Source organism: Xenopus laevis, chromosome 7S (assembly GCF_017654675.1).
Source record: "Xenopus laevis strain J_2021 chromosome 7S, Xenopus_laevis_v10.1, whole genome shotgun sequence".
NCBI lineage: Eukaryota > Metazoa > Chordata > Amphibia > Anura > Pipidae > Xenopus > Xenopus laevis.
Window position 1 is genome coordinate 13,177,501 of NC_054384.1, and position 27,746 is coordinate 13,205,246.

The 27,746-nt window shown below is 35.2% G+C and overlaps 1 protein-coding gene across 20 annotated transcripts in view; it reads left to right on the top strand.

The window, feature by feature from the left end:
- Window positions 1–11,316, top strand: part of ebf3.S (EBF transcription factor 3 S homeolog) — a 144,093-nt gene extending 132,777 nt beyond the window's left edge. For 3 of the 20 annotated variants that reach the window (XM_018227384.2, XM_041570897.1, XM_041570898.1), the window contains exons 12-17: window positions 1,716–1,781; window positions 2,771–2,948; window positions 4,482–4,670; window positions 5,462–5,551; window positions 7,358–7,483; window positions 10,163–11,316. In XM_018227384.2, coding sequence (XP_018082873.2) covers window positions 1,716–1,781; window positions 2,771–2,948; window positions 4,482–4,670; window positions 5,462–5,551; window positions 7,358–7,483; window positions 10,163–10,209 — 696 coding nt within the window. In that variant the 3' untranslated portion in view covers window positions 10,210–11,316. Of the gene's footprint in view, window positions 1–1,715; window positions 1,782–2,770; window positions 2,949–4,481; window positions 4,671–5,353; window positions 5,552–6,477; window positions 6,545–7,357; window positions 7,484–10,104 lie in introns of those variants that run through there. The other 17 variants (XM_041570895.1, XM_018227378.2, XM_018227381.2 and 14 more) reach the window with 11 other exon arrangements.
- The last annotated feature ends 16,430 nt before the right edge of the window (window positions 11,317–27,746 follow it).

Genomic DNA, 27,746 nt, shown 5'->3' on the forward strand with positions numbered 1-27,746 from the left:
TATGAAGATAGAAGTAAGATTGACAAGAGGTCACAAAATATTTCCAGGTTCATCTGAAAATGCAAAGTGAACTTGTCATGCCCAAAATACTGTTCCGTTGCAGTGTGGAATTGGTTATTTACTGTGTCAGGAATAGCAGCCACTTTATGGGTCAGCAAATTACCTCGTGCCGTCAGAGCCAGTAGATGGAGTCTACTTTAAAGTATGTGCTTGGATACCTTTTATTTAAGTGAAGTCAGCTTGTATCGGGGGTTGCTGGTACTATATTTTCTTTAAATCAAAAACTTGAGATACATGAGGAACATGTGTCCAAATATATCCAGACACTTCATGAACAATGCATCTTCCATGGGCTTCTCAAGAAGCAGCTCTTGTAGGCCTGGAAGTCAGGTTGGATGGTTGGAGGCTAGGAGTCCCCAATTCACAGCTCAATTTCTGACTCTTTTCTCCAAACAAGGAGATTAGTGCTGTTTGGCCAAATTGGCCATAAAGTCGTTTAACATATGATGTGTTCGCAGTTCATAAGGAATTCTACTCATGTGTGGCCTTCTTAAGGTTCTCTTGATATTAAATAGGTCAATTTCAGGGCCTGTTGGCTTTGTGATTGGGTGCATGAGTTTCTACTCAGGAAAAAATGTAGTCTAATTTCTCCTGAATAGCCAACAAGGACACTGCACTGGAGGGTGGAGTTTGGGCAAAATTCCAGTATTAGTCTTTCTTCTGTCTCGGAGATAAGAACAATATTTTTAGGGGTACGTGAACTCACATTACTTTATAGCTTGGGTTATTACTTGAAACTCTGTGTTTCTCGTACACCAGATAAATCCATGCTGCGCTTGCATCAGTAGCCCTCAAATACATGCTCCATAAATTATGCCAGTATCCTCCAAGGAGAGGAAAAGTCAAATAGAAGAGATTTCTACTTAAAATTAAGTAAACTACAGATTAATCCTTACAATTGTAAAGGTGGTAAAAGGCATGCAGACACGGATAAGACAAATTCAGAGCATCTACACCCTTAGGCAGTAGAACTCTACTCTCCAAACATGAAACCATTTATAAAGTGCTTTACAGCACACAGTCAAAGAGGTTAATTGAAAAATTTCTTAATGTCATTATGGAAAAAAAAAAAGAACTAGATTAACCCGAGTTAATTCGCTTTATTGTTCAAAATAAAGACGAATAAGCATTGAACTTGCTTGCAAATTTGGGGGCATGAATTAGAGGTGAGATGCTCTCTTTAAGGACTTTGCCAATTTAATTAAGATATGGAAAATTGCTTATTGTTCTTCCCCACTAAAGTGCAAGGAATTAACAACAGTGTGCAGTGACGGTATTCCCCCCTCATCTCTTGCCATGTGTTTATTGTTTAATACCCGTAAGACTTGATCGTTAAATCTCGAACACTGATTTCACTAATTCAGCCACACAATACCGCTATACGCTCTCATTAAAGTCCCTCATAGTCAAGTAGGTGAATTCCAGAAAGCTGTTTTATTTTAAGCGTCCTGCTATTTTTGACTTGAAACTCCAAACAACACTGGACACAAAAGAGACATTCCTTCCTATCTGTGTAATACCTGCATTCAATCTAATAGCAATATCATTGACATGCTGCTTGTTATTGTTTGACCTTTTAATCATGATATTTGTGAATGTATTGCCTAGTATTGACCACCTTGGACAAAACAATCTTTATTTTCCTATATCCATAGGAAGTACTATTGAAGCGAGCGGCAGACCTCGTCGAAGCCCTCTATGGAATGCCACACAACAACCAGGCAAGTCCTTCATGCATGTTCTAAAATTCATTCAAGAATATGCAATTTAGAAACCACTGTATGGAAGGTTGCTAAAATATCAATACAATCTTATTTGTGGCATTCGGCATTGCCAGTCACCTTAAGGGCACTGTAATGTGATGAGAGGCTCCGAGGGGAAAAAGAAAAAATCTTTATCTTCCCGTTTTTCTTCTGAGAGCTAGTTTTCCTATCAGAAATGACAATTAGGTGCAAGTTGCCAAAAGCATAAGCAATCATTAAGACGAGAGAGTAACCTTGAACTCAGTCCAAAATATACAGTGACTAATAGCAGAGCCTGCAGTAAACCTGCCAAGTCCACGAAACAGAAAATGTTTGAATCGCATGTTGAATCATTGTGTACATGCGTGCTTGTTTGTATGGCTAGAATGTGTGTGTATTTGCTAGTACAGGTATGGGATCTGTTAACCGGACACCCGTTATCCAGAAAGCTCTAATTACAAGAAGGCCATCTCCCATAGACTATATTTAATCAAATAATTACATTTTTTTCCTTTGTAATTAGAGAACAGTACCTTGTACTTGACCCCAACTAAGATATAATTAATCCTTACTGAGGCAAAACAATACTATGGTGTTTAATTAATGTAAAATTATTTTTTCAGTAGATAAGGTATGGAAATCCAAATTACAGAAATATCCCATACCTGTACTTGTCTATATAAATGGATGATTCTATCCATGCGTGCATGTATAACAAAGTCGTTAACTGTTTCCGAATTCTCTACAGTGAAAGGGTTTAATGGGTTAACCTGCTGGACTATGTTTTGATCAAGTAACACAGTATCTAAACAGAGATCAAAAAGGTAACCAGATAGAGCAAAGAGAGGTTTCGAGATTATTTTGCTTGTCTTAGTGAAATGCGTCCAAGCCGGGCGCTTTCTTGCCTGATGGCTACAGAGACAAACAAGAATAACATGGTAACAATGACTGCATTTATGACATTGTAGGAAATAATCCTAAAACGAGCAGCTGACATTGCTGAAGCATTATACAGTGTGCCACGCAATCACAACCAGATCCCTTCACTTGCCAACACTCCATCTCACAGCGGGATGATGGGAGTAAACTCTTTCAGCAGCCAGCTAGCAGTTAATGTTTCAGAGACCTCTCAAGCTAATGACCAAGGTATGTGGTTACACAAGGAATAATTCCATATGCTGCTCACGATGCTTGTCTAATATCTATTCATATTGTTGGATGTAATCATCGCATTTCTATTGTTTCTTTTAGACTCCCCTTCCATTCCAAAGTGCTTTACAGAACATTATGTTTCTTCCTCCCCTATTACATCATCATACTGTTTATTTTAATCAATCCAATCTATCTATTATCATCATCTACTTTTTATATCCAAGTGAAATGCAACCATGTATCTAACCCACTGACCAAGTAGAATATATTGTGTTTTTATTCTCCTCATTACATTACAAATGTTTTATTTCCGTTATACCCTTTATATTGATCTAGAAATATTAATTAATATTATTCTTCAGGTATAAAATAATTACCATGTGTTAAATGATAAAATTAGTGTTTATTATGTAGAAAGAATATTCCTTTGCATTTATATATACAGGTATAGGATCCCTTATCCGGAAACCCGATATCCAGAAAGCTCTGAATTACGGAATTGCTGTCTCCAATAGACTCCATTGTATCCAAATAATTCAAAATTTTAAAAATGATTTCATTTTTCTTTGTAATAATAAAACAGTAGCTTGTACTTGATCTCAACTAAGATATAATTTATCCTTATTGGAAGCAAAACCAGCCTATTGGGTTTATTTAATGTTTAAATGAATTTCTAGTAGACTTAAGGCATGAAGACCCAAATTACAGAAAGATCCATTATCCAGAAAACCCCAGGTCCCGATCATTCTGGATAACAGGTCCCATACCTGTATATGAATGGGAGCTTACTTATCCAAGGTGTAGCGTTCTTGATATACATCAATAGTCATCAACAAATTGAGTGGCTTTGTAGTCTATTACAAATTACTCTGATAATCAAGTCTGTCAAGAATGTGTGATATATATACGATAATATTTCATTTATCATTCAGTGAATAAATGGTACATTATGTCAATATGTATAGAAGAGTTTACCCGAATGGGAAATTCTATGAATGGTTTGCCTACCATTGAACAACTTTTCTTGAACTCGAAGGGGTTAAATATGCAGTAAATAATTACCACACAAGTAATGGTTCTACACATAATACCAGTCATACAATGGAAGTCCCCTTCTATTTAAAAAAAAAACCCTTTTAAGATGAATCCTGTGCAACAAACAAGTTGTTCCTTGTCAGATGTGGCATTTGAAGGCCTGAAAAGGCTGAAAGTTCATCCCGTGTGTTGGTACAAACTGGGAATCAGGCCTGTTGATAATTGCTACTAAAGACAAACTGACACTATTGGAAAAAAGCTTTTGTTGGCTGCCTGAGCCCGGAAGAGAACAACATACTGTATTTATAAATGATTTAAGTAGGGTTGGTGTGATAAGGTTATCTTCAGCTGCAACAGTTGATAGGACAGTATCAGACAGGGAAGCTGTGTGATCAATAAATCTGTGTAGTATTTGGTGTAGATTCATGGCAAAGGAAACAAAGGTGTCTATTATAAATTATAATTCTTTTCTTGTGGCATGTTTGTCTACAGTAGGTTACAGTCGCAACACAAGCAGTGTTTCTCCACGAGGATACGTCCCCAGCAGCACTCCACAACAATCTAATTACAGCACAGTTAGCAATAGCATGAATGGCTATGGAAATGCTGGCATGCCCAACTTAGGAGTTCCTGGATCACCCGGATTCCTTAACGGCTCTTCGGCTAACTCTCCTTATGGCAGTAAGTATTTTTATTGATTGGCATTCAACTCTTTGCCCCAAATACTTAACTGTGTTGTCAGCTACTGAAAAAAAAGGACGGGTGACTCTGGAGGCTGGACGATTTCTTAAAACAAACTGTTATGATATTCATTTTTAATGTAGCAAACATGCATAGTGTGGTTGATAATGTTTAAGAAATAAAGAATTTGGGGTCTATGTACTACTAGCATCAGCAATTAAGAAGTAGAGGCCACTAAAAGCCTAAGTAAGGACTTCTGGTTACAATCATAAGAAAAACCAAAAATAAGAAAATAAAAAAACCAACACATTTAAGCGCACCATCATATGATCGCCATAACGTTAAAAATATATTCTCAATGTTCGCAATGTTAACGTATTTGAGAAAAACTCTTGGAAATAAAATGTGCTTGAGATTTGGGTTATCTGACCCCAGAAAACATTACCTTGGCTGATGACCATGGTACCTTTAAATATACCACATTAATAACATTCCTTACTTGAGAAATATTTTGCCTTAAGATGCATCAATATTTGTGAAACACATTTACGCTGAGTACATGGACCCCATAGTCTTAAATCCAGAGAGTGGCCACCCCAACATATTTAATTATTTTTATTGTTTGCCATGAACAAAAAATAAAAAAACTCAATTGAGTTGTGATTATTTTTGCTTTATTGCAGTAGTGCCGTCAAGCCCTACCATGGCAGCCTCTTCCGTCACCCTCCCTTCAAACTGTAGCAGTACACACGGCATTTTCTCATTCTCACCTGCCAATGTCATCTCTGCAGTAAAACAAAAGAGCGCCTTTGCTCCCGTTGTCAGGCCCCAAGCTTCCCCTCCACCATCTTGCACCAGTGCAAATGGAAATGGACTTCAAGGTGAGTTTCAAATCTGTAATTGCACTAATTCTTTTCACTAATTATTTCCATTAACACCAGTAATCTACGACCCTTTGACTTCAATCCTTGCGTTCCAAACAATTCTCAGTTAATCAGAAAAAATGAATACCAATGCAAAATACAACTCATATTATAAAGTATAACATTAACAGACGGACATTTCCATAGTGTGGTGCCAGATACTTTGGCATGAAAGAGAAACTGTCATGTGTAAAACCCTACCAAATTGTATCGGAAGCTCATAAACTTGTTTAACAAACTGTAGTTCTTTTTCTACTTGAGATGACTATAAGTGAGCTCCTTCAGCCTTATAAGATTTCTGGTTGAAGTAACTCACTCATGTTGTGAGTCACAGAATCATAACAAGAGTTAATTGTTAGGTGAGCTAAAACAGTTAATGAACTCCCTTGTATAGAATTTTAGGAACTCCAAAAACTATAGTTTGCTAATAAAGCATGTAACATCTCAAACATTTTAGAGGACATTAGCATGTATACACTTTTTATGGAAAAGTAAATTAATATATCTTAAGGGGAACCCAATATTTTGGTGACAATCAATTATTTGACTTACTGTTACATTATTTTGCAACCTGATATTTAAACTGCCTGTTGCTAGGGTTACCTGGTGGTCCAATATAGCGATTTGTATCTAGGAAATGGTGTTTCTTACCATTGGTGTGTGCATGGAATAACATTTTTCTCCGTATTTAATTTAAAAAAAGTGTTATATTTGTATTGTTTCTGGTGTACAGAAAGTGATTTAATTGCAAACCCCTAAAATGTTTAGATGTCTGAAAAAAAGGCTATGAGACTGTAGTTATCTCTGTTAATTTGCATACCTTAAATTTTTCTATCAATCTTTGTAGTAGAATATATGTTATTGAGTATTTTCTTATTTTTCAGACATGTATTTCACTTCCACTTTCCCAAAATCTTGAAATTCGTAAAGATAGAACAAGTGCCGCATAATGTGAGACATTTTCGTCTTTTAACCTTGCATTAAAAAAAAAGTTGTTGACTATTGAAATAAATCTTTCTAAATACCAACATCCATCATTTCTTCCAGTAGACACGAGTTTGACACCTAAAAATGCTATTTGAATAAAATATAAATTAAACATTTTTGTATGAAATAAAAGAAATGTGACATTTGCAACACCAACATAGAACTCTGAAAAGCAGATGCAAAATGCGCCTTTTCAGTAATTGATTTGAAATTTGGATGAAATCTAAAATACCCTCCTCATCATTCCTGATCCAAAGAGAAAATAACACAGTGGGTAAAATGAAAGGAAAAATAACAATATGCAATGCAGCTGTTTTTGGTTAACAAAAATGGAAACCTCCCATTGACAAGCATTGGAGTTTTGTCAATAAAAAGGGAAACTCTACCCTATTTATAAACTGAGTTTAGTTCTCATTTATTTTCCCTTAAAAATGGTAATTATTATTCTTTTATAGCGCTGCTAATGCCTATTGTTGTCCATAGACTCCCACCTTCCAATAAAACTTACTATTTAAAAGGTTGTGTCTGAGGCACAGGAGCATAATGGGACATTCCCAAGGTTTTAGTGCTGAATATAATAATTTATACCCTGATACTTAATTATCTATTTAAGGGAAAATAAATGAATAACCCCCTACTTAGATGCTGGGTATATTTTCCCTTTAGAAAAATGTGCATGTTTTCATAAGGCAAACTGAATCAGAAGTCATAAGAGAACAATACATATCAATTGAAAATCTGAACATATCTTGTGTTTTAAAATATTTTTAAATGTAGAATCTGGAGAGGAAGATGGTTGGGGAGGGTATACTGCATGCAAGGGAGGTGGCATCTCCTTCTATTTTCCATTTGGAGTTTGCTTTGAGAATGGCACAAAACACCAGAGGCTTCATGATACAAAATGTATGTACAATCCAAACCTGCAATATGTTCATATATGAGCAGTACAATCATTATCAATTGCATGCATTTTCATTTTACTTAGCCCCATCCCCTTTATTTTTAGACTGAAGAACTATCTATACACTTTAGGGTACATTAAATTGACCCATTGATTAAATAAAGAATGGCAAAAATAGTTCAGTGTAAAGGGATTGCTTAGTTTAACAAACAAACAAATTACAATAAAACACAGACTAAAATATATTGGTGGGAAACACCACTTGAAAAAATTAAACCAACAAGAAAGCATTTAGAGAGGAATTTAGAATCCATCAATAAAATACCATCCAAAAGCTAATAGTAATCTGGTTCAAAGGAGCCACAGATGCACACAGTATAGTTACTAACTTCTTAAAGGGACGCATCAGTTTTTCAAAATGAATCAGTTAATAGTGCTACTTCAGCAGACTTCTGCACTGAAATCCATTTCTCAAAAGAGCAAACAGATTTTTTTATATTCAGTTTTGAAATCTGACATGGAGGTAGACATTTTGTCAATTTCCCAGCTGCCCTGGTCATGTGACTTGTGCCTGCACTTTAGGAGAGAAATGCTTTCTGGCAGGCTGCTGTTTTTCCTTCTCAGTGTAACTGAATGTGTCTCAGTGAGACATGGGTTTTTACTATTGAGTGTTGTTCTTAGATCTACCAGGCAGCTGTTATCTTGCGTTAGGGAGCTGCTATCTGGTTACCTTCCCATTGTTCTTTTGTTTGGCTGCTGGGGGGAAAAAGGGAGGGGGTGATATCACTCTAACTTGCAGTACAACAGTAGAGTGATTGAAGTTTATCAGAGCACAAGTCACATGACTTAGGGCAGCTGGGAAATTGACAAAATGTCTAGCCTCATGTCAGATTTCAAAATTGAATATAAAAAAATCTGTTTGCTCTTTTGAGAAATGGATTTCTCACTATTAAAGGATTCGTTTTGAAAAAAACATGTTTTCTGATGACAGTATCCCTTTAACATTAGTGCAAATTCATTAATCTCCTCAGTAATGTATAAGACAAACTACGTACAATTTTAGGGAATCAAGTAAATTGGCGAAGATTACGTATGAAAAATGCACACCATTTCGAAAACTCATCCATGCCATATGTTCTAATAAACATTATGATGCTTTCAAAGACCCAAATTGTAATTATTCTACTATTACTATTACAGTACCTCTGCATATGCACATAACACTTTGGAACCATAAACTTGTAACGGTGTGTCTAAAGCAAATTAATATTGTTGGGATTAATGAACTGAGAAATTGAAGCTCAGATCACTATATAAGCAAATTTATTAATGTTACTCATAAATTAGTGAGAGGGTAAAAAAAAAGATAAGTTTTAATGAAATGAGAAACAAAAAAAAGGTACATCCATTGCAGTTGTATATTCGGTTTTCACCACTTAACAATAAATTCTTTCTTTAATAGAAAATCAGTTTTCTGATCATAATGGTTTCATTACAAGATACCAAGTAACGCATATCTTTAGAAAACAAAATAAATTATTTAGTTTATACATTTTAAACAAGACCATAATAAAAAAAAAAATACAAATGATTTTTCTAGCTCAATAGTATAGTTTAAAAAATGGTTCATAAGTTTCTAATTTAGGTAGCTAGAGAAATGTCTGGTCTTGGCTGGTGAGTGAGTTGGCTTCATCTGACATTACCAGAAGTGACCGTGTTGTTTTCCAGCTGTCAACAGGACTAGTCTCTAGGGAGTCTGGACCACTGTTTGCTATTAGCAAAAACGCTAAGAGAAATATCACACATGTGAAAGGCAGGATGTTTTGCACCAAAATGTCAGAACCCTCTGCTTTGTTAAATGTCTTTTTGTTGCTCATTCATTTTGCTTTCCTTTTTACTCATGAAATACACTAAAATAGCTTGTAGTCATTAAAAAAGGGAAACTATCATCATTTATATATGCTAAAGGCTAAATTTTCGATAATTAATTCAATCTTAAAGCAAAGATCTTCAATAATGTGTGGCACAACACCCCCTTCTGTATCCTTGATTGTCAGGGAATCTGGGAAAGATTTCATACAGATTAATTATTCTTTGTTTTAATAAGAAAGCAGAATTTTATAAATAGTAATGCATATGTTTTATGTTCCTTCTTATCTTACCCCTATCCTTTTTTTTTTGTTTCTTTGTTTCCTTTCCTTACTTTTACTCTATCCCTGAAATAATTCAATTGATTATAATACACCAAGGCAAGCAAAAGCATAAAATGCCCCAAATAAAACCATAAAGAGGGGCTGTAAGGCCTTGTTTATACCACAAGCTCAAATAAACCAGGCCTAGGGGGTAGTTTTATTTTTTCAATAAACCCACACGGGACTGCCATTATTTGCTGAAAAAAATTTTTGATTCTTATAAATAGTATCCATTAAATTTTCTACATTTTCAGAATTTGCTTTGAGCAAATTCAAATTTTAATTAAAAGACAAACATGATAGTTTTCCTTTAATTATGAAATTTTGTTGTAGATCCTCTTTTATATTTAAGCCCAATCAGTAATAAAAAAAAACAAAACTTACCCAATAGGCTTGGTGAGCTAATATGATCTTTCCCTCTTTTTTTCTAGCTATGTCCGGTCTTGTAGTTCCACCAATGTAAAGTCACTTTTGTCTACTTGCTTGTAGCATCAAGCTTCAGAAGAAAGCTTCAGGGGACACATTTAGTCTATTAAAGGATCACTGAAGGAATACGGTATCTTCAGAGGAAAAAATCATCGAGACATTAAATGCTACAAACAGTTTGTTTAAAGATTTTATTTGAACTATAAGAAACCAACATGCAAATGAGCGACTTCTTCATGAACAATTCCATTTCCTCAACCTGAACTTTTCTCATATTTTCACATTTCTCAATCCTGAAGATCATGGGGAAAAGCAACGCCTATTTTGTATAAAGTTTCTGATTACGTCTTGGCTATGTCTAGTACTTGCTATGTGTTGGGAGAACTCTGTGGATGCACCATTTTGAACATCACGAAACACTGATGAAAAATGCCTCAGAACGTTTTTCTGTACTCATAATTAGACTCACAATGGTTGTGTATCTCTATAATGTGAAATATTTTTTTTTTTTTTTTTGGTGAAAAAGGGGGCCAAGGAGGTATGAGCCATCAAACTGGAAAAAAAGTATATGAATCATTTAAATCTGGGTAACTGGGGTGGGCCAAGGGATTATCATTGCTTAACTTCATCTTAATGAACTTTGTAACTTATTGTAGTTAGAAATTGTAACTTTGATATTGAATTCTCTTGCCTTCAACAAGCACACTGACAGAAAAAAAATGCTACTGTCTGTTGGTTCAAATATACGTCCACTGCTAGAGCTTCCTGTTTAAGCAAGTGATATCTGCAACATTTTTTCAACTTATTGCTAGCACTGTATACTATTGCATTCTTAGGCTACTGTGAAGTCTATGTTTCTTGTACCAGAAAATTGTCCTTTTAACTTCTAGATCCTTATTCCCTAATGTGTTTTGTATGTGGTTATAAAATTGTAGACTTTTGTGATTTTGCCAAAGTTGTAGCTAAATATTTATACACTTGTCTTGAATTTTTTTCAGCTCCACTTAATATTACAAAGGCAGATTTTATTCCTTATGCTTATTTGGTAAGGAATAAAATGGTCTTTTCCATTGAGACACTTTCTTTCACATGAACACTTGCAGTCACTAAGGGAATTTATTTTGTAACATATCAATTATAAATATTGTATTTATCTTTTAAATTTTGTATATTGCTTTCCATCATTTTATTTTATTATTTTTTTAATGTTGTTGTTGTTCCTGTATGAAGTGTTATTTTTTTTTTTTTGTCACGGGCTAGTGTTGAATTGCTGAAAAAAAAGCATTAAGCCAAGAAAGGTTGCCTTCATACTGTATGTTCCTTTTAATGAATTATAGTGTCCATACATTTCATTTGTACTTCAGAAATTTGCTTTTGTTTAGACTTTCCGTCCAATTGTTTTTTTATTTTGGAAAAGTCAAATTCATTGTTTATTTTTATATTATTTTTAAGTTATCTGAACAAATGATTTTGAATAAAAGTTGTTTGTTGTATAGTCAAAACAAAATGGTGCCACATGGCTGTAATTAATATTAGTAGCATGTTATTCAACTACAAATTCAATTCAATTTGTGGTTGTTTTTTTATTTTATTTTTTATTTTTATTTTGTAAACTGTAAAAAGAAAAAGACATTCTTAGCCGCCATCCATGACTTGCCACATATTTAAACCATGTTTACTGGAAAATTAAAAGGCCTAAATTTTAAATATAAAGTAATATCTAATATTTTTAATTAAAGGTTTGCCACATTAATTTCTCTGATGCCTTAAAAATATTTTTATTTTGAAAAAAAAAATTCTGTGCTATTGCATCATAAGCTTAAACCTCAGTCTTTATTCATCAGTTTGTTTGGATGATTTATGGTGTAAAAAGGTAAAAAGAAGAAGAAAAAGAAGAAGAAGGAGAAAAAAATACATGAAAAAAGCACAATCCTGGTATACAATAATGTCACTCCTTTTTTGCATCTTTCTTCTGCTGCACTCTGCACCCTCATAACTCCTGCACTGTTTAATAGGTTTCATAAAATTCATGATAATACACTCATTTTTTTATATATTTTTAACTGTATTTTTTTTGTAGTAAGACCCCTTAGCAAAGTACTTTTTAAATTGAAAAGACCTCCTTGGTATTTTATGATTGATAGTGCCAAATAGTGTATAAAGGGGACAGAATAGTGTACTTTTTTTTTCTTTGCACTAAATGCATTGCTGTGGTAGCATTGCACAACACTTTGCAAACTGCAGCAGAAAAATAATAAACGCAAATTAAAAAAGGAGAGACAGTTTTTTTTTCTTTCTCTGCAAAATGCACATTTTTAGCAAGGTGTTTTAAAATAGTGAATGCTATGAAATGACACAATAATGAAAGTGTTGCACATTTATTTAATGATAGCCAGTAAGGCTAAGTGGAAAATCTGAGCTAGACATTTTTGAAACATGAAATGCCTCATTTTTATTTTGTATAGGAAAGGTTCAAATTAAAAAAGAGGTCATATGTACATGTTAAAACAAGTTCCATCATAAATGCAATCTTTGTGTTTTAGATTAGGTAGGTAATGCAATCATTTGCAATCATCGCTTCATTGTCTTCAAACTGAACGCTTCACTAAATGGTAGATTTTACTGTTAAAGACCCTACAATAAGATTGTTTTATCTGTACATTTTTTCCAGATATTTAACTGTATAAAAATGTTCATTTTACACAATATTTAATTAAAGTATTTCTTGTCTGTGAATTTCACTTTTAGTAATTTTATCTGAAGTTTGATTATTTAAAAAAATATATTGCAAATGCACACAAAAAAATAGAAAACTAACTTTTGGGGATTCATTTATAGGAAGTTAAATTTTCTGAGTTGGTTATTCAGACACTTCTTGTGCTCTTTGGATAAGAGAATGAAATAAATACATTTTAAATAAGTAAATATATTATGTAATTTTTTTTAAAGGTTTTTATTTTGAATTTTTATAACAAACAAACCTAAAACATTCATGGTTCCATAAACAGTGTAGTAGTCTCGGTACAGCATATGCATTTTGAGTTCCTGTATATTAGTGTACTCTTCAATACTCAGCTATGTCCCTATTTCTAGCTATCCCCCCCCCGCCCAAATAATGGGTTTAGCCAGTGTTCCTCAACCAGTGGCTCGCGAGCAACATGTTGAACACCAGCCTCTTGGATGTTGCTCCCAGTGGCCTCAAAATAGGTGCTAATTTTTTAATTCTTATCTTGTTTTGTTGCATAAAAACCATGTGTAATGCCAAACAGAGCCTCCAATAGGCTGTCAGTCCACATTGAGACTACCAAATATCCAATCACAGTCCTTATTTGGCACCCTCTGGAAATATTTTCATGCTTGTGTTGCTCCCCAACATTTTTTATATTTGGATGTGGCTCACAGGTATAAAAGGTTGCGGACCACTAGGTTTTGCCATGATTCTGTAGCTATTGCTCCTAAGTAACCAGTGTAGTAGATGCATATAGTTATGTCCCTGCTAGCTTGGGATCTCTGGAATTAAGCTTCATCTGTGGCATCCAGCCAGTCTTGCCACAGATGGTATTTCTGAGGGCAACCTCTTGCAGTATAGGTGAGTTGTATCAGGGGTAGTGTTGCTTTTACCAAATTCAGCAAGCCATTGAATGTGGGGGGTTGGGTGGACATCCAATTCAGGAGGATACATTTCCTGGCATAGAACAATAGGGTACGGAAAAATTTCCTCATACCCGCCCTTGGGATAACTTTGTCCACTACACCAAAGAGGCATACTTTGGGGGTTAGCAGTTTTAGGCAGTGCTGTTTTGTCCTGGATGTAGTTGAGGACTTGGGACAAGCAGACTTGGATTATGGGACATTACCCAGGTCCCACATTCCTAAAATATGCTGGAAGATTAATTGGTTCTGTTAAAACTGGTCTTAGTGTGTGTGCATGTAATAGGGGCCATAGATTGTAAACTCTGTGGAGGAGTGAACAAGGACATTTTCCATACAGAGTAATTCAAACCTGCAGTTGCAGGCAGAAAGAGTAGAATAAATGATCAAAGAGAATCTAAATATAGTTGCTTAACTCAATTGTTTGTGTATTTCAAATCACAGCATATTTTAATATATTATTATGGTTTAAGGAATGGCTAAAAACTGTAGTCCAACACCATCACAAGGGATTTTGTTGTGATTTTTATGGTGTTGTTTTTATTCCTAAATTACACTGTTTACACTTCAAATAATTTACTCTACCATATACAATTTAATTCCTGAACCAGCAAGTGTATTTTTTTAATTTATAATTATCTTAGGTCAGAGCCAGCACTTTAGAATGGAACTGTTTTCTGGCAGGCTGCTGTTTCTCCTACTCAATGTAACTGAATGTGTCCCAGTGGGACCTGGATTTTGCTTTTGATTGCTGTTCTTAGATCTACCAGGCAGCTGTTATCTTGTGTTAGGGAGAGGTTATCTGGTTACCTTCCCATTGTTCTGATGTTAGGCTACTGGGGGGGGGGGTGAAGGGAGGTGATATCACTCAAACTTACAATACAGCAGTAAAGAGTGACTGAATTGTATCAGAGCACAAGTCACATGACTGGGGGCAGCTGAGAAACTGACAATATGTCTAGCCCCATGTCAGATTTAAAAATGAAATATAAAAAAATCTGTTTGCTCTTTTGAGAATCGGATTTCAGTGCAGAATTCACTATTAACTGATGCGTTTTGAAAAAGCAATATTGCTTGATGCTGCTTTTGCGTTATTCTGCTGGGGAAAAAACAGGGTCATTTTTTGTGCTGAAGTTTTGGGAGAATATGCTCATCTTAAATTGGTGTAAAAAAAGAATGGACACAGATACTATACGATGCACGCACCTACCTCCATTTACATTTCCATAATGCAGTAGAATCTTACCTATTTTGTCATGTGCTACCAACCAGTGCCTCAACTAGAAAATATGGTCCTTATTTCAATTGTTCCAGTAGCCTGTAGTGTATGTGCAGTTTAAACGGTAATGCTGTTTATTTTCTACAGGTTTTATAGAATTTGTAAATGGCTGTGTTAATTGACGCAAGAGAACAGCCGATTGCATTAACTTAAAGGGCATGTAAAGTCGAAAATAGAATAAGGCTAGAAATGCTGTATTTTGTATACTAAACATAAACATGAACTTACTGCACCACAAGCCTAATCAAACAAATAATTTATGCTTTCAAAGTTGGCTACAGGGGGTCACCATCTTGTAACTTTGTTATACATCTTTGCAAGACTAAGACTGTGCACATGCTCAGTGGGGTCTGGGCTGCTTAGGGATCGTCATAAACAAAGCTGCTTGAGTTCTGCATGGCTGGGAAGTAAGGCGGGGGCTCCCCCTGCTGTTCATAAGTATGATTGTTTCCCTGCTCAGCAGTTAGGGACCATCTGACAATTCCTATCCACAGCAGTAAATGAAGGGTGAATTTCACTGCATACAGTCAGGTTTCTTATAAAAACGGTACACATTTTTTAATTAAAGTACTGTATATTGGAGATAGGTTTCTTTTTCATTAAAGAAAGTAAAAATGGGATTTTATTTTTTTGCCTTTACATGCCCTTTAATGTAATAAATAAAAAAATAAAGAATTTCACCACCCCAGGGTAAACCTTATAATTAAATACATTTCATCCATTTTTGAGTGCCTTTGTCCCGATGAAGGTGCTTCCCTTGATAAAATATGATATGAACTTGACAGTGATTTACAGAACAAAACAGATTTAAATCTGTGGATGTGTCATTGACAAGAAATCAATATTTTTTATAAATCCAATACGCTTTAGAGAAGGTTCATAATTGGTGCTGTAATGGTTTTGTGCATATGTGTTTAAATGTCATTCCTCTATAGGATTTCAGACACTTTGCTCAACGGAAAATGATGAGTTGAGGCGGTAATAAAATAATAGACAATAGATTTTAGAGGCTGTTAATCTGTTGTACTGGGGCACATAGGTTACTAAGCTGCTTAATAATCAGCAATCAAAGTAAAGCAGGGTGAATGAGCCTAGACTATATTGGCACTTCCTAGTAAACTAATAGTGCTTTATCCAAATATATAAAGATAACAATTTAACTGACATCCAGATTGTTGTGGTTGATGTCTTCATTATACTGTTGAGTGAGTTTCACTTTCCCCTCTGTTTGTATGGACAAGGACACTGTTTACATGAAACATAATCAATGAGATTTGCTAATTAGAAATCAATGTTTTTGTTCATTCCAAGCCTTTATGCCTTGAGCAATAGAGCTTACCTTTTCATAAGGACTTGCCTGTTGTCTGCAATAACCAAGAACATTTTATTGTATTGCAATGCACATAATAATATTAGGAGTTGGTACTTTAGAATCCATAGGCAAAATCACTTCCTGCTCTTTTGGCAACACTGAACTGGACAGAAAAATATACTTTTATGGTCTTTAAATACAACCCTCTGCAAGATTGGACTAGCCCACAAGGCTAAATGAAAAGGTTGGTCCACGTGTTCAGTGCCATTTTTTTTTTACCTTAGACAAGGTAAAAACCTGCCTCAGGCAACACTTTACTATGGCCTGCTCTTATTAGATCTAAGGGCAACTTTTCTGTGGCTTCATCCCCTGGTGAAACCCCGGTTCTTGTGCCTATACTTTTCATACACCCTCTTTCCCTACTGTCTGCCCTTGGCACCGTTCACAGCTGGATATTCTCTGAGGCTTATTCCCAGTCTCTTCAATTGCTTCTACTCCTGCCAGAATCTCCTCTCAATATACCTCAAGAATGGTCTCATAAAAAAGACATCTTCCTTAGTTTTTTGTCCATTATCTTGGTCCATGTGGTCAGTGACCCCTTAGCTCTCAACTACTGTTGTGGTACAAACTGTTCCAAAACAAATGTGGTTTTAAATCAGTGTAGGGTAGAATGAGTCACACAGTTCTGAGTTTTCCTCCATATACGTTATCCTTTCATGAGTTTTATAGACTTTTTCATGCCAGAGACTCCCACAGTTCATCTTACCAGGTGCAGATATGTAGTTTGCCAAGTCCTTTAGAAGCTAAATAATTAAAAGGACATGCTTAGATAATCAAATAAGCTCAGCATGCAGTGCAGATAGCATCGGTTTTATCTCATGGGTGCCACTTATACTGCCAACACCATGTTGGGCTCTTCTATGACTTTCTAATTAAAAAATCAATATCACTTCCCTTTAAAAGGTCATATTGAACCAATGACCAGTTTTAAAAATCAACCATGTAATCTTTCATAACAGAAAAATTAAGCCTCATACTTAGGTATGGGTGGATTTTTAAGTATACAGAGGAAAAAAAATGCTGTGAAAAAAATGCCTACTAATTACGATATTTTCCCAATAATTCTTCATATTTACCTTCAACTTAAGTGTGCGATGTTCAAAACATAGCAGAAATTGTATAGGCTTCTAAATGGCCAGATGTAAAAATCCAATTTCTGCATAGAAGCAGCTTGTGGTTGCTCTTTCTAGACAGCTTCCATTAATATCAACTGGAAAATGCCTATGAAGGCTTCTCAAATAATTGCAGCTCCCTATGATCCTCATGGATTGTTTCTTGGAATGATCATGATCATCAAAGCATCAAGAGATGTATTTAAAAAAGACAGGTACAATTCACCCCCTCCCCATGGTCTAGGGTCATTATAACACGAACAACACAAACACCTATCATTGGTAGCGACAGGTTACAAAGCTATGGAAAATTTTGCTTGGGGTTGTAGATAGCCATCGAAATAAAAAACTGTATGTGAAGTATTTTACATTTTCAGTGCACTTTGTACAGCAGGAATGATAATTGATGTGGAATTGGATTTGTTCCAGAATAGCACTTCTAGTTTCTTGAATTATTTCTTGTCAGCAAGTAGAAAAGTAACTTAAAAAAATACATATCATTTAGTCCTCCACCATGCTCATTCACACTGGGATTTCATGTTTAATATCCTCCCTTATCTTAGAAACTTTGACAGTTGGCTCTACCAGTTTAGCAGCTGGACAGTATAGTATTAAGGATTAACAAGAGAAGCCTTGTTTCCCTTGTAATCTATTATGATATCAATAACCCAGTTAATCTTTTTGCATGGAAAATTATGCATGTATGCCCTTAACCTGTCGAGTTCACTGTACTCAAGTTTTTTGTCACACCTTTAGATTTAGAATTGTTTCCTATTATCAGGGAAAATATTATGCTAAAATGTAAATTTATACTTCATTTATTATAATGTTTATTAACCCCATGTAAGGTATCATTAAGAGAGCCTTATGAGGCACATACTGTATCTATGAGGCAGGTTTGAATCCCATTGGATGAGGACCACATCAGCGTGATCATGCAGTTCTCATCCTACTGATCTTCATAGGCATGCTGTATGATCCAATTGGTGGCATAAGGGTAGCCAAATAAATGGATTTCAAAGTGTGTTATGTTCTAAGACATCTGCTGGCTCAAAGTCAACATTAATTTCAGATATATATATATATATATCAAGGATAGGCAACATGAAACCCAACTTGTCATCCATCTTATAACCCACCAGGTGAACCATCTACTACTCCCAATATCCAAAACAACTACAGAGGAAGACCCTATGGCTGCTGGAGGACCCAGGAGGTATAGGGAGCCCAATGAGGCCCTAATTAATGAGCAATTTCAACATATATTGGTAAAAAGGACAACCTTTGGATATGTTGGGGGACCTAAAATTAATTTGCTCTGGGGCCAAGTAACAACTAGTTTCACCACTTATCCAAGGGACATGTGATACATTATACTATAGCATATACCTATATTACAGTAATGATATTATACCTTCCATAGCAGTGTTATTCTATCCAAATGTTGTTAAATTACAACAGCCTGCATTCTCCCAATTATTATCGATAAATAAATAAAGATAGGGCCTTCTCAGAAAGAATGGAGATGGATACTTAAAGCAAAACTACAAACTAAATCTCCTTCTGAGTCCTCCAGGACCAGTGGCCCATCTATTGTAAGGGAACCCTCAATGTTAGAGACTATTCAGTCTTCACAAAGCTCCCCATTAGTGATGGGCAAATATGACCCATTTCGCGTCACCAAAGAATTTGTGAAACAGCAAAAATTCACCAAATGCATCAAAGTCAACAGGCATTTTTTGTGTGTAGATTTTTCAAACTTCGTGACATTTTTCAAACTGTGCAACTTTTTTTACTATCCATTAGAATCTATGGGTGTTTTTTCTGCAGCAAAATGCAGCAAAATATTTCACTCATTCCTACACCCCGTTCTTGGTTTCATTGCTTCCTAAGGGATACAACTATTCTTTCCTAGTTCTGAGCGCCTAAACATCAACATATCTACATTAATATGTATATAAGATAATACTGATAACGATGATTAAGATCTGGATGTCTACTTTGGGGAGTTAGGGGAACAAAACAGTCAACAATAGGTGCAGGGATGTCAAATAGACATCCCTGACATATTTCCAAAAATAGCTTACAGTTATCACAGATATTATATGATTTCTACTTTTATCAAGGCCATTTGCTAGCCAGGTGGGACCTCCTCTGATGGGGGATGCAAAGAAAAATGCCTTTCATCTCCTGCCTTAAAATTAGGCCGACGCAAAACTAAAAATGTTTCTCCACTCCACATGCAAATGGGCTAGGAATGAGACACTCTCTGAAATAGTCTTAATCCACATTACGCTCACATTCACGTTTGTATTGTATTCCTGGCATCATGTCATACTGTAATTGCACTTATGCGATAAAGGGTTATCAACTCCAAGTTACTTTAAGGGCTTCTTTTTTTTCTCTCTTCAGTTTATTGAGGACTCGAGAATGCATGCCAATTATTGTACAGCAGCGTTTTAAAGTCTCTCAAGCTTTTAAAGATTATTCAAAGCACTTGAAATAGGCTTCAATCTAATGCCTCATTTCATTGCATTAAACAGCCTAGTTAATAAAGAATCAATATATTCAAAGGGCAAGGTTATCTTTTGTCTATAAGGGTTGGTGTCATTCTGAACCTTTTATAGTTCAAATGCTGAAAAAGACCTCATGAAATCCATACTCATCAAGTGGGTCAACTACCGCAATAAAGAGCCCTGTGAAAGAATGGCCGCCCTCCTTTAAAACAACTCTAGGCCTTATCTACCTCACATAGAGCTTCCAAATAATCAGTCAGAGAATGTCAATTTCTCATCAAGACAAGAAAACTTGATGATGATTTTTTTTTCCTGGCGAATACATACAATTAAGAGAATGCAGAATGGCTGCATCAGTGATTTGTAGCTTATTATGTCACCAGCAAGCTGAGAGCTGGTTGTAAGCAGATAATGAGGCTTGTTGATAACTGGAGTGTCAATATGCCAAAAAACGATTTTTTTGAATGTGAGCCCTTGTGCTTTTTAACTCCTGTTACTGATGCCAGTACTTGATTAGAGTACATCTGCCAACCGACACCACATGTTGAGCCGCACAATTAATACAATGAATAAATAGCACAAAAGAGTTTGTTTCTTTATACTCTTAGAGACAATCCCCCTTTTTTCTCCTCAAGGATTTCTTTTATGTTTGAATAAGGTGGCTTTTAATGAAATTTAAACTTGTCAGAGGAAATCAAAAACCTCAAATCAGATTACAAATTGATTTTTGGTCACTTGTCATTATACAATTTACTGCCATAAATTGCACAAAACAAGGCCAATCTCTTTACAGAAGAATGCAAGCTATTTCCATCTTCCAGGGCCTAGGGAGATTAGTTTTGATCCATTCTGTGTTTACAGACAGAACAAGGTTTTGCCATTAACCACTTCAGGTGAATACGTATGGTGGATGCTGCTACAAATAGGGATTTTGAAACTACGAAAACATTGCGTAAGCATTAAAAAAAAATGGTATTATATTTAAAAAAATAAATAAATATATATGTTCGTCTGGGTGGCACTCCACTCCTTGGGGCAAATTCACTAAGATGCGAAGTTGCGCCAGGCGCAACTTCGCCGCACTTCACCAGACGTAGTTTCGCTAGGGCTCCACAAATTCACTAAAATCCGAAGTTGCGCACAGGGGTAGCGTAAGGTTGCGAAGTTGCGCTAGCGTTGATTCGCTATATAAAGCGAAGTTACGCTAGCGAAGGCTAATTTGCATACGGCGCGAAATTCAAATTTCAATGGAGGAACACGTATCTGCACTACAAATGCCTAGAAAACCTTCAAATCAGCAAATAAAAATTTTATTTTGCCCTACACATGTGCCCACTGTCTAGGTAAGTTGCCATGAGTCAGGAAATGTAGGGGGGAGGAAGGCACCCCCAAAAATTTTCAGCCTATCAGCCATCATGTAGAAAACACGCCAGCGTTTTTTTGGGACTTAGAAAAAAAATTGACTTTTTTTAAACAATCCCTATCTACTCCATTCCGCTTCGCCAGGTCTGAGGTGGCGAAGGAAGTCTAGCGTAAAAGGTAGCGTTCAGTACACTGCGCAAGTTAGTGAATTTGCGTAGTTTCGTTGCTAGCGAAACTTCGCCTGGCGTAAGGTTGAGAAGTAACACTAGCGAAACTACGCCAGCGTTCGTTAGTGAATTTGCGCAGTAGCGAAAATGCCAAACGCTAGCGAATTAACGCTAGCGTTCGGCGCTTCGCGCCTTAGTGAATTTGCCACCTTATGTGATACCCGGGTGCAAGGTAAAACTTTATGTAGCTTTCCAATTGACCAGCAACTCCAGGGTTTTAGTGAAAAACATTGTTTTTGATTTGTATAACTGCACAAGTCAAATAAAATGTTTTTCACTAAAACCCTGGAGTTGCTGGAAAGCTATATGAAAGGTAAGAGGCTGGTGTCCTTGTGATTTCAAGCATGCCCTACATGCCTGATTCAGTTTTCTATATCTGCTACTTTTTGAGGCCCATGGAAATTGCCTCCACCTTGCACCCCCCTAAAGACAGTGAATGGATGTGTATTAAGAGTCATACTGCTTCCCAGAGCAATAGAAGATCTCTTGGACCCAGACCCAAGCCTTAGTCCATACCTATATTATTTGACACTGTCTCCATCATATTGTTGTGATAATGTACCCTGAATGTAAGATTCTTTGGTGGCACCAAAGTATTTGTATAAATGTAAACTAAAAATTTTCAAGTTTCATTATGCTCCTAAGCAGCTAAAAATCCAAATCTAAAAATACTCCATCTAAAACCTGGCAAAATCATGTAGAAGTCGATGGCACATGTCCCTTTAACAATTGGAACATGTTTTTAACCTTCAGGATTCTTGATAGTTTCAGGCTGTTTGTGCTGGTTTTAATTTGATAATTCCTAAATTCAAGTTTTTCTGGCTACAACTTGATAAATTTGAGTTTTTGGAGCGACAATTAGAAAAAGTCCTATGACACTTGATTTTGTTGCAACTTTTATTGCATTGATCTTATTGAGAATAATTATTGTTAAATAAAGGGCATTTACGTTTGGAAGTTTGACCATTTTTTTTTATAAAGTGAGAAAAAGTTGAGCTTTAGTAAATATGCCCATAAGTGTAAAAACCATGAAGACCTCTAATGCAAAGATTTGCCACGTAAATGTTGTCATAAAAAAGTCAGTGGGAGCTGCACTGATCTAATTGGACAATTTTTAATCCAATTAAATTCAGACTTCTAAGGGAATGCCCAAAAGTAGAAAATTTTTAATGAAATTTTAATTGTACCTCGAGGATGGAAAAAGTCTGAATCTGAAAATCTGGCATCTCAGACCTGCCGAGGTTGTATACAAGTTAATTGAAGAAGTCCCAAAGATAAACTGATCTGCTCTGTGTTTTGTGTAATCGAAAAACTGAAGAATTTGTGGTTTTCAGGCAAACTTTGGAAAAAATCTAGAGGAAAATAACATAAATTTGTACAATTTTAATTTTCGTACGATTTTTATGATTTTCTTCGTGTTTTTTTCCCACATTCTAATTTTTCAGGAAAGTTTTATTGATAAATAAGGGGAAATCTCCCCCTTAGATGACCCCCTTTTGAAAAATAACCCCCTTAGAGGGTTTATTTTTTTTTGCTATGAATCGTCTGAAAAACTCACATTTCTAGAGGATTTCAAGGTATTAATAAATTGCATTTTTTTGCATATGTGCTTTTAATATAGACATTAATAAGACATTCTTGGTTTTAGAGAAAGTGAGCTAAGTCGTGGTTTCAGAAACCTCTAAAACCACTGACATGAGAATATTGATAAATAAACCTCCACATGTGCACAACAGTACTTAAAAAATGTATATTGCCATTGTCTCTTACAACCCTACCATGTTTATGATAATTAAAATCTACCAAAATTGTAAGCTATGTACAGTGATTATTAAGGCAACATGGTAGTTCATTTTCTTATGTTTAAATGTCAACATACTGGGAAAAGAATATCCAATGTAATCCAAATAACATTGACCCTCAACTTTGCTGACCCATAAAACAATAGATGAATGATAGTTATATAGTTCTCTTTAAATAATTAAACACTATCAAAGTTCAAAAGAAAGGAACCAATGCTGAATTAACATGACAAAGGCCATGAATTATTCAGCAATAACTATATTCCATAACAAACATAAATCTGGGAAATTCAAGTTCAAATCTTACTTACTGGTTTGTTTTATTACATGTTTAATTTGTGTATGTACAAGGCTAGTTTTCCCGCATATGTAACAGGCTATTATTTTATTTATTGTGCTGATAAAATAACCTATACTGACATCTTTGAATACCAGCCTGAAGGATTAATTTCACTTTATTGTGATGCATAGAAGCAAGGGTCCCATATATCAACCAGTCTTGGTTCCCCCAGTAGTAACACAGTAATAACTGCATTTAAACAAATGTTTTAATCCCTTCAAATACTTTGCTCTTTATGAAATAAAAATATCAGTTGCTATCTGTGTTAAAGGAATTGATGGCTAGATATGATCTGAGGTCATTTATTCGCTTCATCAAATATAAGGCTACCTGCTTTTATTAGACTTCATTGGAGATCTTACAAGGATTCTTGACTGGGTTCCTTTTTCATCGATAAATTGCTAATAGGGATGAGGAAATGTTTTTTTATGATACAGATACGCTGCAATATTCATGTTTTTGCCAGTGACGAAAAAAAATTGTGAATAGAATTTTCCCATGTGCTTTGCATCATCTGACAAAATAATGTTTTTTTTTCTGGCAAAACAAAACTCCAAATGGCAGTATTAGAATGTTATAATGCATTTTGTTTTACCAGAAAGAAATGCAGGTTTTTGTGCCAAAACAACGGCAACAGCAATTTTTTTGCTGGGAAAACACATCCATTGACATTAAGGCATTTCATGCAAGAAAAAACACAGAGATGAAGAAAATTTATAGACGCCAATACATTTTTCAAATTTTTCCATGGTTTTGCAAATTTTTGGATGAAGAAAAATGGGATAGTTTCATTCCTCATTACTTACTACTTTTAGTAGTAAGTAATGAGGAATGATTTTTACAAAAATATTCATAAATATTTGAAACTTTGTACTAGATTTCCTTTTTAAATCATTTTTAAAATCACTAAATAGAAGCAAATTACCAACTGTTTCTATTAAAAAAATATTGCTATATTGTCAGGGCATTTGGAATTTTACAATTTGAATATAATCTTACTATATTGCCTGTAATGTACAACTAAGCCTATTTGAAAGCAAAAAAAAAAAAACAAAAAAGAAAATTACAGCACAACACTTTCAACAAACAGGTAGATATTTATCTAGGCCAGTCTTAGTTAGAACTCATTTAGATGGGCTTTTACTTATTTGAGGCCAATCTTGGTTCAAACATGTCTAGATCCTTGACTGTTGAATATTTACCATATTAAGACCGTTTTCCTAAATAACAGTGCAAGAGCTGAAAGCTAATTAAACATATTATTAAGGGAGCTGAATGTTTATTATGAATAAGTTAATATCATACCTGCTAAGCTGGGTCATTTACTTGTCACTGGGGAAACTTGTAGTTGGACAATAAGTAAAAACCAATTATGGATTAGCTAGTTCAACTGCAGGGAGGCACACTGGACATGTAGTACAGTATATGTATACAGGAAGATTTATCTAGAAATTAAATCTCAGATAAAAAATAACCCAACACGTTTCATGCCTAACATGGGTTTTAATCATTGGCTGGTCACTTGAAAGGCATGCATAGTTATTTAAACAAAAAATAGCCAATGGGTGAACATCCGAACCTATCCCACTGGGCCTCTTTTTTAGCAGTGGGTTTCTGCCTTGTGTTAGTTAAATAGTCACATCTACCAGGATACAAGTCATACAATTGAAACAGAAGAGATTGGGTTTCCAATAGATTTATTGTTTGATGATCTATCTGACCAGATCTCAACACATTTGGCCAGCTTAAAGGGCATCTGTTGGGCAAAAATATTTTCCCAACCAAAGGTGCAAGCTTATAGAGCCCGCACTCCAGGTGGGGGTAACAGTAGTTTTTCAAAGAAAAAATTGGCCCCACCAGCACTAGGACACTCACACTGGGAGGGAGCTCCCTGTAAGAGCGGCCATGTTGAGCAGAGCACATGCACACGATGAGCTAAAATAAATTCTGAAAAAATCCATTTTTTTCTTTGAAAAAATAGTATCTGCCCCTATAAAAGTCCAACTAGAAAAATTCTGACCTTACTTAATAACCCACTAAATGACTGGGACTTTCCATTGACAGAAAGAAGCTGTTTTTGAACAGGGAAACTTTTATGACAAACTGTACATGTTGCAGTTCAAGAGGATGTTATTGGCTTAAATGATGTTAAAAAAAAATTAAATATTGTTTTTCAATCTGATTATTATACTACTATTGTGCAGAGTTTCTGCTAATATTTATTAATTAATTGTTGTCATAGAAGATTTTTACAAAAATATTCATAAATATTTGAAACTTTGTACTAGTTTTCCTTTTAAAATCATTTTTAAAATCACTAAGGGTCCGATTCACTAAGGGTCGAATATCGAGGGTTAATTAACCCTCGATATTCGACTAGGAATTAAAATCCTTCGACTTCGAATATCGAAGTCGAAGGATTTAGCGCAGATAGGATAATTCCTTCGATCGAACGATAAAATCCTTTGAATCGAACGATTCGAAGGATTTCAATCCAACGATCGAAGGAATATCCTTCGATCAAAAAAAGTTAGCCAAGCCTATGGGGACCTTCCCCATAGGCTAACATTGACTTCGGTAGCTTTTAGATGGCGAACTAGGGGGTCGAAGTTTTTTTTAAAGAGACAGTACTTCGACTATGGAATGGTCGAATAGTCGAACGATATTTACTTCGAATCCTTCGATTCGAAGTCGTAGTCGAAGGTCGAAGTAGCCCATTCGATGGTCGAAGTAGCCTAAAAAAAACTTCGAAATTCGAAGCTTTTTACCTTCGAATCCTTCACTCGAAGTTAGTGAATCGGCCCCTCAATATAAGCAAATTACTAACTGTTTCTATTTAAAAAAAATATTGCTCTATTGTCACGGTATTTGGAATTTTACATAATTTGAATATAATCTTACTATATTGCCTGTAATGCACAGTTAAGCCTATTTGAAAGCAAAACAAAACAAAAAAGAAAATTACAGCACAACACTTTAAACAAACAAATAATCCTTGTGTGACTTTCCCCGAAGTATAATACTACTCAATTGGCAAATGAATGAATATTTGGCCTGTGCCAAACGACAATAGGAAATAACATTCAACTTGGAAGCTACAGCATATCTGTGGTTTGTGGTCCTAGATTTCCCGAGCAACAAACCCGGCACATTGTTTTGGGCCCACCTGTTGCAATGTCACAGAAATATTTTTTTACAGCTTGTTGTAAAAAAAGAAGTTAAATGGAGAAATAAAGTGTGTGTTTCATTTAGACCTGCTGTAGCTGGATTCCAGATGTTGTTTTTTTAATAAATTGAGAACACAAGTAATATTGTTTTGGATTAAGGGTACGCTGCGTTGATTATTTGGTCTTACTTTTTCTATTATTCTAATGGTTCCAAGAACATTATCTCTGAACCATATGAAAATGCTCTCCACGCTGAGTGTGGCAAACTTGATAACATTTTTACATTGCAGCTCATCTGTAATGTGTTTAACAAACCATAAAAACAGGCCAAGATTGCACTTAATCACTTTTCATTTTTGGTGGCCCCAGTTATCAATAATTACTTACTTTTATTTACAGATGACTGCTTATCATCTTTGCATCATCATTTTATCCATACTGAATAGAAAAAAACATCAGCAATTAATTCTCAATTGAGCAGGGTACTCATTAAACTATGCTGCTGGATACTATTGCAAGTAATGTTCTGTCACATGATTCTCCTTGATGAATAACTCAATGTAATGCAATGGCCATTCCTCAAGACTAGTAAATATGATAAAATTGCTTTAAAGCAAGAAGGCAAATACAACATTTATGAGTAAGCAGAAGACCATGCTTGTGAAGATTTATGAAGGGTACACACATGCTGATGGTTGGATGGGAAGATCATTGACTAGTCTGGGTACACACAAAGTGGACCAGTACAATCTCACATCCAGTTCATTGGTGGATGTTTTCAAATTTCTTTTCCATTCTGAAAATAAACCATGAAACACA